At 40.5% G+C, this 15,453-nt stretch overlaps 1 protein-coding gene across 3 annotated transcripts in view; it reads right to left on the bottom strand.

Annotated features, from left to right (window-relative positions):
• The window catches only part of LOC116849566 (octopamine receptor beta-3R-like), a 163,532-nt gene that overhangs the window by 135,459 nt on the left and 12,620 nt on the right, over positions 1–15,453 (bottom strand). The window contains exons 2-3 of one of the 3 annotated variants that reach the window (XM_032826840.1): positions 5,109–6,782; positions 3,378–3,675 (exon numbers count right to left, since the gene is read on the bottom strand). In XM_032826840.1, the coding sequence (XP_032682731.1) occupies positions 3,378–3,675; positions 5,109–5,804 (994 nt within the window). In that variant the 5' untranslated portion in view covers positions 5,805–6,782. Of the gene's footprint in view, positions 1–3,377; positions 3,676–5,108; positions 6,947–15,453 lie in introns of those variants that run through there. The other 2 variants (XM_032826842.1, XM_032826841.1) reach the window with 2 other exon arrangements.

Here is a 15,453-nt window from a genome sequence, read left to right as displayed (position 1 = left end):
GAGAGAGAGAGAGAGAGAGAGAGAGAGAGAGAGAGAGAGAGAGAGAGAGAGAGAGAGAGAAGGAGAAGGAGAGGAAGGTAAGCAGTCTTTTCTCCTCCTTGCTCGATTTTTATCATACCCGTATCTCCTTTTGCCTCATTTTCCGTTGCGTCTCATGTTTTTAATCCCAGTTCTAAATGGAATTGAGAAAAAGACGACTGGATGAAAATATTAAGACAAGAGAGAATGAAAGACGGGATGGAAGGTAAAAGAAAATGATGATCAACAATATCCAAAAGTAGATTTTTATGATTATCACAACGTGAGACAATTGATGACGGAAATTCTCTATTTTTAATCGGATTTTTAATCGGATTATCCACCTACATGGATTGTTATGACACCCGTAGAACGCGGTAATAGCCGGAACGTTGATTTTATTAACAGACCGCGAAATCTCATTTTGCTCGGTCGAGCGCACTCGCTGCCGTTTTCGATTGCCGTCGATAATTGCAAACCGCTCATCATCGCGTAACCGCGTTAAAGGACTCGCATTAGCTCATAAATCTCGTGTTTTGCGAGCGTGCACGCACCCGTGATCTAACCTAGATCGAGTAGAACATCTCAAAAAAATTTCCATTCGAGAAAGAATTATTTAAGTTACTTCATAAAGCAATTTTTTGTGGATTTTTAAAAATTTCAACAGCATATTGTCGCGCGAAACAGCTGCCTCATACACCACAATTCTCCTCAATACAACTGAGAAAAGGTTGAACGATAAACAAATCCACCGCGTCAAATCGTCGTGCAGATTTCACTCTCAAAATCGCTCAGCTTCTATGCGAAATCACAGGATAAATCGGTGCGAACAGAATTCACCCACTCATCGTTGCCCCCCCCCCTTGCCCTCCCCCTCTCGAATTATTCAAATGTCGAGCTTCAGGCTCGATTTATCCGAACCAGCGTAAGGTCGTTCACGCATATAAGCGATACAGAAAGAGAACGAACATGAGTCTTCAATGATATATGAATATCTAGGGGAGAAAATTCTACAACGCGGAAGTCTAATTAACAGTAACGGGGAAAATCACTGTGCTTTGGGTAATTCTGTTGTAACAAGCTCTCTTTCATGCAAAAGGGGATTTTTTCCGTTAAGTGAATAAATAAATAAATAATTCCGACACGACGGATGTGTTTGGCTTCAACAATTTTTAATTATCGAAATATTTCAATCACCTAAATTTCTCCGACTTAAAATGACATGAAGTAACGTTTTTTAGGGGACTTGCTCGCGTTGATGTATTGCAAGATTTACGCAGACAAATCTGTGACAACTTCGCGTTCAAAACGTCCAGAAGCAAATGGTATGTACGGCTGGAAAATAGTAGTTGTCTAATTGTACAGAATGTTAGGACTAATATGCCAGTCTGTGTACAGTCACTTGATTAAAGGGCGGAATATTATTTCTCGATGAATTTCGCAACTCGTATTCAATAAGGGGGAATTCGTTTTTTGTAATTCTCAGGAAAAATATGTTTTCTTATATTTACTATTGAGAATTACAACTCTATTTGTTCCGACCCTATCCAATAGGATATTTTCCCATTGGGAAAATACAGAATGCGTTGCGAAACTCGTCTAAGAAAAGTATTGCAATTCCATTAATTCCTTCAGGGACACTGACACATACGTCTAGATACGTTCAATTTTTCTTCTTTAATTCGAACGACGAGATATAACTTTACTGCGAACAAATGTTCATCACAAAAGAAATACATAAGAAAGAAATTTCGTGATTAACAGATGCCGTATTTGTATACGTATACTACTTCAAAATGAAATCATCTTCTTTCGACTTAGAGATAAAATAATAGTAATAGTATTTATTAACGAGAAAATACCTTTGATTACATAAAAAGAATGAACAAATAATTAACCCTTTCGCGAGACATATATGTGTAAGCTTTTCACGATTGCCGTCTTGAATCCGCCATTTCGAATTTCTAAGGTTTGATAGTAAATCTGGAATCAGTGCCCCAAAAAAGCTTCTACAATCCTTTTAGTATTAAACGTACGTCCTCTGAGAAAGCCGGAAGCACAGAAGAGTTGATCTCTCCAAGGATGCAGTTATGAAGATCAGGAGATGATTTCATTTCAAAATGTCTTAGATACAACGTCTGTTGATCGTGAAATTTCTATTTTATGTGATTTTTCATGAATGTGAATGTTTATAGTAATCAAAAGAAAGGAGAACTCTGAAGATAACAATCAATATTAAACAAAGGCAAGAAGAGTTCAGGCATAGATGTTATGGTGCAATAAAACCAAATTATATTGGTGAAATCTCTCCCTTATTTTATTGCCCTTATTTAACCCTTAGCTGGCACCATTTCACCATAATCACATAGCTGGCACACTGGGCCGTTTGAGACCTCAAACACTAAAATGTTTGTTGCCTGGAAGCTATTGATTTTTTTCACTTGAAAAAATTCCAAAATAGTTTTCAAATATCGATTTAAAAAATGGTATAGGTTATTTTGATAAAATGTAATATTGAGTATAAAAAAAAATTCGAGAACGTAAACAAAAACGAAGAAATGACTATTTTCTAAAACACTAAAATGTTTGTTGCCTGGAAGCTATTGATTTTTTTCACTTGAAAAAATTCCAAAATAGTTTTCAAATATCGATTTAAAAAATGGTATAGGTTATTTTGATAAAATGTAATATTGAGTATAAAAAAAAATTCGAGAACGTAAACAAAAACGAAGAAATGACTATTTTCTAAAACACTAAAATGTTTGTTGCCTGGAAGCTATTGATTTTTTTCACTTGAAAAAATTCCAAAATAGTTTTCAAATATCGATTTAAAAAATGGTATAGGTTATTTTGATAAAATGTAATATTGAGTATAAAAAAAAATTCGAGAACGTAAACAAAAACGAAGAAATGACTATTTTCTAAAACACTAAAATGTTTGTTGCCTGGAAGCTATTGATTTTTTTCACTTGAAAAAATTCCAAAATAGTTTTCAAATATCGATTTAAAAAATGGTATAGGTTATTTTGATAAAATGTAATATTGAGTATAAAAAAAAATTCGAGAACGTAAACAAAAACGAAGAAATGACTATTTTCTAAAACGCTGGGGTTTTTGGTATCCCAGAGTGCGAGCTAAGGGTTAATATTGATGGTTCTTAGTAATGTTCGCGTCACACGTCGTCTACGATGCTCGAGGAAACATTGAACGTGTCTGAACGTGCAGATACGCGTCGATATCGATCGACGCGTCCCGCCGTTTCCGCTCGAGATTCAATCGTGTTTCGTGATTTCGCGACGACGACGAGGACGCCAAGATCCGTGCGCGGACGTTTTTCTGACGGACGGAGTCCCACTCACCGTTAACGGCGTGGAGCTCCGTGGGTACCGTGAAATGCGCGGCGTGAAGGGCTAGCTCACCGGTATCGGCCGCGGCCTGCAGCAGCATCTGCTGGTGATGGTGGTGCCGGGTGGACGAGCGGTGATGGTGCACGCTGTTGAGCACGATGTTGCTCGACGTGCGGCTGAGCGCCTTCCGCTGGCGGATCGCCTCCTTGTAGATCTTGCAGTACATGACGATCATCACCAGCCCCGGGATCCAGAAGGACACGCACGAGCTGATCACCGCGTACGGACGGTTCACCACGAACGCGCACACCTGAAAGGCCAGGATATATCGCGGGCGCTCGGATGAGAACGGCTCGGTCTTACTAATGATGGCCGCGGGACAAATTCGCGCGTGTCTCTGCGAGACTACCGTCGCGTCCGACGCACCGTTCGCGAGTCACGGGGATGTCGATTTACGTACGTTGAGATATTACGGCGGGGATATTAGAGAGATATCGAGAACACTGTAAGAATGTCGAGGATACTGCGAGGGCGCTATGGATATTAGAAAGATATTGAAGGTAGCAGAGAAAGATATTGAGGACATTACGAAGATATGTTGGAACTATTACTGAAGTATTGGGGGGATTAAAGGGACATCGAGGACGTTACATAGATGTCGACGAGAATATTGCGAAGACATTGAAGGTATTACGAGGATATTGAAGACATTAGAGAGATAGAAGTTTCGTGATGCGATTAATGGCGATTAAAAGTCTTTGGATCTTTAATCAAACGAAAAGACAAAGTGGCCGATGAGAGTCGGACAATTGATCGATCAAGATTTTCGTTGGCTAAAATAATCAGCAATTAGGATTTTACTCAATCGTCACATATATAATCGCACAAATAATTTCATCAATTGATAAAATTATCTTTTTTTTATGTGATCAATGATTAATAATTCGTTTCATCGATCGATTAAATTATTTATTATTACATATATGACGATTGATTAATTCTGATGTTCGATTCACCGATTTTGGTCGAGAAGAAAATCTTAATTAATTAATTAAATTAATGCGTGAAACGAGAGGGGCAATGCAAGTCAAACATTGCAAGCAGAATTTAATACTTTTCAGTTATTTTCAGAATGTTGCTTTGTAATATCTTCAATGTTATTATCATCGCATTATTGTTATCGTTCTTTCATCGTTATCTTCATTTAACTATAAATTATTCCCTTTACTTGCAAAAGAAATTCTATAGTAATAGTAGAGATGATAAAGCTATTAAAAAATCACTAACATTTAACTATTGACATATAGAAGAAATTTGCAATATTAATGTATTGCACTAAAGGTGTAATATTTTCGCGTAGATAAATATATAAATAAATAGATAAAACAAGAAGAAATCAAGAAGAATAGAAAATAAAATAGAAGAAAATAAGTTTCTTCTTAAAAAAATAAGCTCATTACTAAGATTCCTGGCTACTCGCCACCTTGGTTTATGTCGTCAGAATTGAGAAAACACGAAATACGTACAAGTACAAAGTTCTGTCCGCAAAATGTTATTTGCAATCGATTATGCAGATCTGTAAAATAATCTGAACACTTTCCTGAGGACTTCTGGGTGAATTTTCATTAGGGAACCACGACAAGTTCACCAGCGAAGTAGCCAAGAGCCTCAGAACTTTCGACATCTTTGAAACACCGTCGATATTCTCGTCGAGAGACAAAAAAGAAACACGAGCCCACGCACCTCCGGGTGCTTGACCATGAAGTCCAAGTGCTCGTCGGTAGTGTACCAGCCCATGAAGATGGGTATGAAGCTGATGAGCGCCGGCAAGACCCAAGCGCTGCCGAGCATGCAGCCGACCGTGCTCTGCCGCATGATGACCGTGTACTCGAGCGGGCTGACGATCGCGTAGTAACGGTCCACGCTGATGCAACAGAGGTGCAGGATCGACGCGGTGGAGAAGTACACGTCCAGCGAGTTCCACAGGTTGCACATGTGCGCGCCGAAGAGCCAGCGGCCGCCCGACAGCTCGACCGACGCGTTGAACGTCATCGCGCACATCGCCACCAGCAGGTCGGCCGCCGCCAAGCTCACCACGTAGCAGTTGGTGACGACCCGCAGCCTGCGGTGGCGGCGCACGCTCGCGATCACCAGTATGTTGCCCAACACCGCGGTGGTGATGATGCTGCCCATGATGATGCCTTTGATCACCACCATCAGCGCGTTCACGTGCTCCGGCAGGTTCTCCACCGTCGGGTTGCCCACCGACGACGCCGTCACGTTGTTCGCCGCCGTGCTCGACGACGACGACGCCGCCGTGCTGACGGTGGTCGCCGCGCTCGACACCGCGCCGCTCGCGTTCCCGATGATGCTCGACGACGTCGGCTCTAGCCGGCCGTCGGGCAGGCTCGTCGACATCGCCGCCATGATGTTCAGCATGGTGGCGACGGAGCTTGGGACGCCTGGCTGGATGGATGGATGAATGGCTGGGTGGTCGGGCTAAGTCAATGGCTTAGCTGCTTGGCCTTCCGGGAAAGAATCCTCGGCAAGGGATGTTTCACCGTCCTCGTCGTGGGCTACGCTCGACTCGCGCGCTCGCCATCCTGCCGCGGGTTTCGCGATGCTGAAGAGGTGTCGCTTACTGTGTGACTGGCTGGGTCACCGCTAGCCCGTCAGGTCATCGCGAGCGTGCATCTGCTCGCCGCCCCCGGGAGGTCATTGTCACGATGGGACATGGTCTTTGGGTGTTTTCTTCCGCTTGAAATTAGAGAACGTACCGATCAATCTGTCCTCGTCGCGGCTGCACTCGTCGCGGCTGGCTCTTCGGACGCTTCGCGCCGAGATCCATCTCTTTTTATTCTTATCTTGGATTTTTTCTTCTCTAATGACGGCGAAGCGTCGGGTTGCCGGCACGAGGCGCGACTCCGCGGATACAGCCGCTGTCGGATTAATATCCGTCCGTTATCCGAGCTGTGAAATTACGACAGCGCGATTCCTCGTCGTCGTCAAATTAACGCCGTGACGTCACATCCTGCGCGTCACGCTTTCCCTCGGACGAGGCTGCCCTCGCGAGTATCCTCTTCTTTTATCACATGTGTCGGGTTGGGCTTCTTCCTTGTTTCTTCTATTTTACACAGCACAAAGCGCTGCTGGTTCGTTCGCGTGCGTCCCGGAAGGACGGGAATTATCCTGTGGAGTGGCGAACGAGACGAACTTCCTCGAGTCTGCGTTTTCGCGAACACCCGCGCACTCTTCGCCGTGGTCCCGCACTGATCACTCTTGATCCTGGTACATCCATGATCGCGTGCTCGCGAATCCTGTCGATTGAAACTGCACTTCGCGCGCGACGATGATTTTACGAGGCGAGCCCCGCTGACCGATTCAGCGACATTTTGTTTCTCGTCGTATCGGGGGAAGCTGTGAAACGAAGTGGGTTGCATGTGTACGCGGGATGTGCTAAATCGACCTACCCAGCCGATTCGCTTTCCGCTCGAAAACTCGAGACGAGAAAATTCAGATTTGAAAATGATATTGCAATAAAAAAATTGTCTTATATACATTTATATACAGGGTGTCTCACACTCTCCTCCGGGCATTTTGTGGGGACGTTGAGAACAGGTTGAGGTGAACATAAAAGTTCTATACCGTTTTGCGATATTCACAATAATTATCGAGATATTAATTGTAAGAAATATGTGAATGATCATGCAGGATATGGTAAATGAGTTATAATAGCGACTGCCGTCGTATACTTATACTTTAGGTCAAATTGAACAAAAAAAGTCCTCTACTATTTTGCAAATAATCTCATAGATTTTTAATTATTAATTAAAGAAGATGAGTGCATTATCACGCAAAATCATACAATAATCTTCTTTAATTAATAATTAAAAATCTATGAGATTATTTGCAAAATAGTAGAGGACTTTTTTGTTCAATTTGACCTAAAGTATAAGTACACGACGGCAGTCGTCGCTACTATAACTCATTTACCATATTCTGCATGATCACAAGTTTTCTACAGTTAATATCTTGATAATTATTGCGAATATCGCAAAACGGTATAGGACTTTTATGTTTACCTCAACCTGTTCTACGTCCTCACAAAATGTCCGGAGGAGAGTGTGAGACACCCTGTATAATAATAATAATAATCTTTATTTACGGGAAACGCCCTTTAGAATTACATGAAAAAGCAGAGATTGTCACAGACAAGTAGAATTTATAAACATAAAAATACAGAAATAGAGCCAAACAATAGGTTTAAAAAAGGAAAGAACTAATTAAAATAAGCAAATACAGATAAAATACAGATAATTAACCATGAAATCGCACGGGTTATAGATTTTGAAGGAGGATGTTTTTATTAAAAAAATCAATTGTAGTATTGTAGATAAATTAATTTAATATAAGATAAATATAATTTTATATATTTTTAAATTATTTATATTTCACATTTAATTATTTACACATATATAAGGTATATATTTTTTACAAGTAATTTAAAATTCTTTTACAGATTCTACTAAAACACTAAGGAATTCAAAATGATTGTCGACTTTTGACTATCCTGTATTTTAGGAACTGAAGTCTACACCGAAACATCCGCTATGTAAGTTTATGTCCATTTAATTAAGCCTCATTAGGCTTAATTGGGCTAATTTTAAGGTCTTTGTTAAGGTTATGCAAGTCTAGTTACGATATGTTAAAAAAATTTCTATGTTGCTTTGCAACGTAAATTTTGCTATCAATCTATCCCCTGCATTATTCGAAAAAAAGTATAATAAAATTTATATAAAAAACAATTATAACATTTATCTTCATTCATTCGCGTTTAACAATATTTTCGACAGAACCTTCGAAAGCGTTTCCCTCGAATTATTTAGAACGTCGATTAATTTTACAATGTCTGTTAATTACTTTCTCGCTATTCTCTCTCTCTTTTTCCTCAAGACAACTTCTCCGTTTGGTCTTTCCAATAACACCGGATCTTGCGAAAATTTCCCCGAAACCGTTGTCAGCGAGCGAGAATTCGCGGACTGGGTCGACTAATCTTTCTCCTTAAATTCAAGTGTGTGGCATCGCACCCTCGCGTGATAATAGATGTGTTAATACGCGAGGCACTCACCGCTGGAACTTTCAGCCACCTGAATGTTTCAGGAGGCAGTGTGCGCGTGTGTGTGTGTGTGTACGCGCAAGCGACGTCGTTAAGAGGATTTATTGGCAAAGGATTTATAGGCAGAGGGACGCGAACCCGTGTGTATAATGCGGTCGCCTGAGTCTACCTGTAATTATACAGAAGCCAGCTGCGCTTCTTAGTATCGCTGCCAAGTACGAGGACTGTACGGAGCGTGACCGGGACGCAGGAAAATGCAAATCAGTTCGTCGGACGAAACAACAGCGGATACTTAGTCCGAAATAACCCGAAATCAACTTCGCGTTCGCGTCGAGAACGTAACCAGAATTGTGTCTCGTCTGGTTTTTCGATATTTTCGCGCACGTAGCGACCGGAAGCCCATCGCGCGTTCCATCTCCGCGCCGAATAGATGCTCTTTCTGTCGAGCTATTAAAAGAGCAGAATTACTTCAACGGTTAGCTCACTTTGGTCTTCCCTTTCCAATTCCTAATATACTTATAATCACATTTGTTTTACTCCATTATACTCATCCAATTATATTAATTCCTAGAAATAAAATTGTTACTTGTAAAAATCTTTCTGATTGAAACTTAGTCCCTTTTTCTGCTTAGAAAACCTTGTAAAATACAAATTCACGAGGAATAATTACAGTTGTCGTTGCCAATAGTGTGGCCAATCGTACGAACGGTCGCTGCCAATAGCGCCGTTTTCCGTAATTATTCCTCGATGAAGATTTTCTTTAATACCCTATGCCTTCAAAGAGAGGGCGACGACAGCGGATAAAGCGACTAAGGTATCAGATCAAGGTTGCTCTCTTCTCGAACCAAGATCCTTTTCCCTTATTCGAACAATTAGCACAATTATTAGATCAGTCTCCTCAACCAAATCCATCATCCACACCGACCTATTTACTACATAAGGCAGAGTTTACCTATTTATTTCCCGATTATGAAAGCATCACAAAGGGTGATCCTCGCAGATTCGCGTACAAAATTCGTAATATATTCGGAGTGGAAACTCAAATAACCATACCGGCGAACTACTCCATCCTTTCTCCCGTCGACCAGTAATTTTAACTAGTAACTTGATCTCCGTTCCCAGGATAAATTGCTTCAATGCATTGAGCCAAAACAGGAGAAACAAAAAATTAATAATTTAAATACGTGACGACGCGACGGGACGTCACAAGAGAAACAAATGGTCACTGGTATTACTTCGTCAGTGTATACATACACACACATACGCGTCTTCTGCCTCAATTTTCTTGTTTCCATACATAGGAAACACACACAGGTCGGCCAGTATAATGCGCGCCTCTGTAAAGAACCGTCGACGAGGTAATCACGCGACTGCATATCAGTAGACGTAATGAAAACAGCGCAGGCGAATTCTCGAAATGCCGCGTACGCTCGCGGCGATCTTTAATTACTACGTCGTCGTCGTCGTCCCCGTCTCTCCGCGGTAGTGGAATGGTGACACAGTGGCGTATTAGGGGGTTAAAGGGGGTTAATAACTTGCCGGTTCCGCGAGCAACGGAAATATTTGCGACGAGGAGCGCGAAGAGGCGCTTCCTCGTTTCTCGAATAGTCGGGCCGAGCAGTCTTCAGATGCTCCTCTCCTCTCACCCTGCTCTCCTTTCCTCCCTTCTATTTTACCTTTCGTTTTAATTTCATCTCTCACTTTAATCCCGTGGAATCCTCTCTAAGGATTTGTACTTTTATGTTATCTTTTTTCCCCTTCTTTTTTTCTTCCTTTCTTCCTGTCTTTTTTCTACTCGCTGTCAGGTTGGCAGGAACTCCCTTCATCGCGGGAGCGACATCGGCTCTCCCTCTTTCGCAATTTGGACAGGCAGTACCCGCGTCCGTCGCGAGTTCTCTTAATAGCGGCCCATGCGGTATAATTTCATCCGTAACAGCGCTAACAAGAGTCAGATAACTCCGCGTCATTTCATCGGATAACGCGAAATAAAAAGAATTATCTCTGCGAGTAACATATCGTGTGACAAGGACAAGACGCAAATTTTCATCGCGACTTTCCGCTTTCCGACATTTCAACACGACATTGCCGCTGTAGGAGAGTCGCGAAAATTCAAAGCGGCTCGAGCTGCCCTCGATCCGCGGCCTCGCCGCGAGTAAAAACTCCTCCCCCACGTAATTATAAGACAAGGCGAAAGAAAGAAAAAGTTTTAATCAAGGCACAGCTCCGGGGTATGCTCAGAAAGCGATCCATTTCGAGACGAGTGTGAATCTTGATTGCGATTTAATGCAAAGGAAAAAGGAAAATAAAGGGAAATTGAGGGATTCCGCGGCGAGAATATAAATGAAACGCGAAGACGGGAAACGTATTAATATTGGTCTCTGTGACAAACAATTTCGAATTTTTCAGGTGTAATAAAGCGATCACCTCGGCCAAACTGAGGGAGAAAGAGAAACTCGGCAATTTTAATTAAAATTTTAACAAAATCGGTATAGCTGAAACACGAGAATCATTCTAAATTTCTTTAGCCGAGATTTCAGCCGAAATATTTCAAATCTGTGCTAAATTAGTCAAAAATGATTCGAATCTCGGCCAAACCGAGAGAGCAATTTTAATTAAAATTTTAACAAAATCGGCATAGCTGAGACACGAACCATTCTAAATTTCTTTAGCCGAGATTCCAATTATAACGACTTTCATGTCGTTATAATTTTATGAAACAAGGATCGCAGATTGTGTTCTCTAAATTCTTTTAAACAAAATCTCACTTAAAACAAATGAAAAGTGGTCGAAATCTCCAAGAGTGAATATTTTATTCAAGTTTTGATGTACTCAATGTTTCAACCAATTAGAATGAATATGTTCAGAGCTCCGAATGAAAATATTTACTCGACGATTCAAACTAGAGAATTCAATTTATATAAGGAAGTAAAATTCACGTTATGTTAATCATGAAAGTTCAAAATACCTTGAGCCGGAAATATTACACTATACACCTTATATGAGTAAACAAAATTCACTATATGTGATAAATCACTCGAATGCGAGTCACTACGTTTTTCGAGCCAAATTTCACTCCAAGGAACTTAGAGAGTAGGTCAAAACGGCGCATATGGTTGTTCCATAAAATTATAATGATGTAAAAATACAATCATTTTATTTTATCTGAATAAGAGATTACTTCCGATGTTTCGCTCGTGAAACAAGGAGACTCCGACTGCGAGAAGCTTCCGCAGACGGAAAAATATCATTCTACTAACTGAGAAAAACGATTACCTAGTTACCTTTCTTTCTTTTAAGTAATGACTACTTTCAACAAAGAATATTCTCTTGATAATATTCTCGAGATATATTTGAGAAACAAAATTAGAGAATCTCCTTATCATGCACTCAACATAGAATTTATTCTCTTTATAAGAATATTACTCTATCCAGGAGAAAGTCGGCTCGTCTTTGTGCGGTAAGCAAACCGAATTTTTGTCTCAATTTAATATTCCTGATTGAAATGCTAAACTCACCAGAATTCAGAATGTTTCTCGAGCAAGGTACTAATACTTTTGATGAACTTACGGATAGATTTGCGGATGTATAAAGTTATGAAATACTTGAAGCAAATTCATTTGAATGCAGTACGCCCTTTTCTGTATGCTATTCTTCCTCGTTTCCGACGAGTTCGCCATGAATCTGCCACGCTTTATGAGCGTGTAATACATTTCCGCAACGTGTAACGCAGAAATATTATAATAAATCCCGTAATTCAAAACAGTTTTTCTTACGTCTTCTCTCTCTGTGTCGCGCGCGCGCAGCTGAATCCTTTCAGCGTGATTCGCCGAGTCATTGGAGCTCGATGAGAGCCATCGCGAATTCACACTACCGGCAATCCGACGTGCGCTTTCTGGCCGTCGTCTCCGAAAGGCGAACGACGGAAAGGAAGAGAAATGCGACGGGTATTATAACGAAGAAAACGTAATGAATCTCCCCCCATGATATCGCGCTCGCGCGCTAACGTATTTCCGCGGGGAAATTCCCGACTTTCCACCCTCGGGCAGGAAGCCCTTAACGTCCCTGCCGCGCCCACGCCACGTACGTGCCCTTAAAGGGATCAAGTTCTTTGCCGCGCGGCTATACGGGGATGACGGCGCGGCGGACCGTTACCGTAAGCAGTTTACGGCGACGCTGCTCGATCCCGCGGCAAAACTAACGTTTGCAAAAAGATCTTCATGCAAACGAGGCGACGTCGTCGTCTTAGACCGCCGCTGGCCAAATAAAAGAACCCCGATCTACAGAGTGTTTCGCGATAAATCGGGGATCTCTCGAGGAGCGTATGGAGGACGCCGAGATGGGATCAGAGCAGCTCCTGTAGGCGCACACGGCGTTTCACTCAGATTTTATCCCTCTTTCCTTTCTACCCTTCTCATACGAGGAAAATATTGTATAGTAAGAATTACGTTGAGAATATATCTCTACCACAATATTTTTTTTGTTAAGCTTTATTGTGCCGAATATTGTGTCGTAATACAAATCACTATACACTGAGAGGGTAAAAAGTATTTTCACTGAATATTAATAACACTCTTTATTTATTTAAATTGGAAATTGTCAAAAGAAGCAGAAAACCTTTTAAAACTTGGAAAAAAATAGATTATCCGTTTACAAATGAATAGACAAAAATTCATTTTGTTCAGAACTATACACTGAGAGGGTAAAAAATATTTATTCACTGAATATTAATAACACTCTTTATTTATTTAAATTGGAAATTGTCAAAAGAAGCAGAAAACCTTTTAAAACTTGGAAAAAAATAGATTATCCGTTTACAAATGAATAGACAAAAATTCATTTTGTTCAGAACTATACACTGAGAGGGTAAAAAATATTTATTCACTGAATATTAATAACATCCTTTATTTATTTAAATTGGAAATTGTCAAAAAAAGCAGAAAGTCATTTTGTTAAAATTATTTCGTTCTTTGTGTAAAAAAAAAGAATTATCCGTTCACAAATAAATCCGTTTACAAAAATTCGCTTCGTTCGGAACGATTGAATTTTTCTGTGTATTCTTCAGTTTTCTTCTTTTTTTTTAATTTCATGTAAAAGCAAAACGTTTCTGACGAATCGAGAGAAATAGATTGTGAGTTCGTTGAACCAAAAATTCGAAAAATTGTTATTTTTGCGAGCACGAGAGATCGCTTCTCATCGGTATTTCCCGGTGAAATCTCGCAGCGGCATCGAGGATACTTCTGTATGCCGATTCGTCGAGACTGTCCCTTCTATCTCTCTCGAATTTTCTTTTTTTTTTTTTTGCACGTCACATCAAGCAGGATGGAACTCTCCCACGAGTGATCTCTCGATCCCGAGATTGGATTTCGCGTGAACACGCGAACGCTCGATTACGATTCCGTGAGCCTCCGGTCGCGAGACGAGACGAGACATGCTCCGTGTAATTTCACATTTCTCCGCGATAAACACGCTTACGATAGCTTCATTTTATTCGCTCTCTCTTTGCGATAAACACACGAATCGCACGCGACTTAATAAGCGCCAGATGGTTAATCGCGTTTTCGAGATATTCGGGTATTTATTTCGTGACTATATTCCGACTGTTTCTCTGATTTAATCTGAAACTCTGTCTGAATTTCTTCCGATGAAATTCTACTCGGCAGGTAGAGTGACAGCTGAATCAGCCGCCCGAAATCGACTTTTCATCCGACCTTTCTATACACAAAATAAAGCTATGTACTTTCTCACTCTCTCTCTCTATGAATTAAATAAAACAATACATTATTACATATATTTTTTCTTATAGAATGGATTCTCTACTTTTGGAAAATTCGCGTAAATATTTCATTTATTAGCAATTATTGAAGAACAAATTTGCTCGCAGGGACAAATTCGTCTTAATCGACTGAAACTTTCACTCGTATGGATTGAGAATCCTAACCCGCCCTAAGTTTCAGTAGAACGTTTACTCTTGCGATTGCGAGCGGCAGTACTGTTACTGTCGCTTTGAATGAATTTGCAGTGCTTTTACAGTGAGGTTTTGCTTACTAAAAAATGCAGAGAGTACCACGTTAAGTTTACGAGCGCGGAAGAAGTAACTTCTTCCGAGGGGAAATTATATCAAACATGACGTGGGAGAGCCGATTCTGCATTCCCTATGTTCTCGCATCGCTGACCTCCCATCGTGAATGTAGGACTAAGTTTCTCGATTCGCCACTTTCCTTCCACTTCAAGAAACTTACAGGATAATAATATCGACCTTATTATTGTCGTAGTGTAGAAGGAACGACGATTAAAAGTTTACACAGTCTCGTTACTATTAAAAAAAATCAACAGCGTGAATTGTTAGTAATATTGCAAATTTCAAAGGACTTTTTTTAAAAATCGAACAGTTCTTTAAAATTTATTAACAATTGATTTTTCAAGAGAGAGAGAGAGAGAGAGAGAGAGAGAGAGAGAGAGAGAGAGAGAAAGAGTGTCACCTCAATCAGTTAAGAATTACGGTCTGTAGTGATTATTGAACGGTAAATTTTCAATAAAAATGTGAAAAGGTTCTTTGATATAAAAATTTTAAAGAGCACGATAATTGTAAAATAAATTACGTACTTATAATTTTTCATGCACATCTTCCTCTAACGCTTAAGGGGGGAAATCCAATTAGAACTTTCAAAAAATTGAATTTTTTTTTTTTGCATAAAATGTTTATTTAACATTGTAAGAATATGTTCCCAACGTTTTAAATCGAAATTCGCAGCCGTTCGGAAGTTATGGCCTCCGAGCGCAACAAATCTCTTGAGCAGCGTCGAGGCTCTAATAGCACGCAGCAGGTATACTCACCCGGAGCGGGGATTTTACCTTTCAGGGCTGCGATCCAAAACGTATAGAGATGTAATTATAGTTTTACTGTAGGTTTTGGAACGCACCCCTGGTAGATGGCTTTTATTTCTATTGTTACGTTTAGTCGAAACCGTTGGG

Source organism: Odontomachus brunneus, unplaced genomic scaffold, assembly GCF_010583005.1.
Source record: "Odontomachus brunneus isolate Ranch 3 - 2012 unplaced genomic scaffold, Obru_v1 Obru_scaffold_118, whole genome shotgun sequence".
In the NCBI taxonomy this organism is placed as follows: domain Eukaryota; kingdom Metazoa; phylum Arthropoda; class Insecta; order Hymenoptera; family Formicidae; genus Odontomachus; species Odontomachus brunneus.
This window is presented reverse-complemented; position numbering and strand designations above follow the sequence as displayed.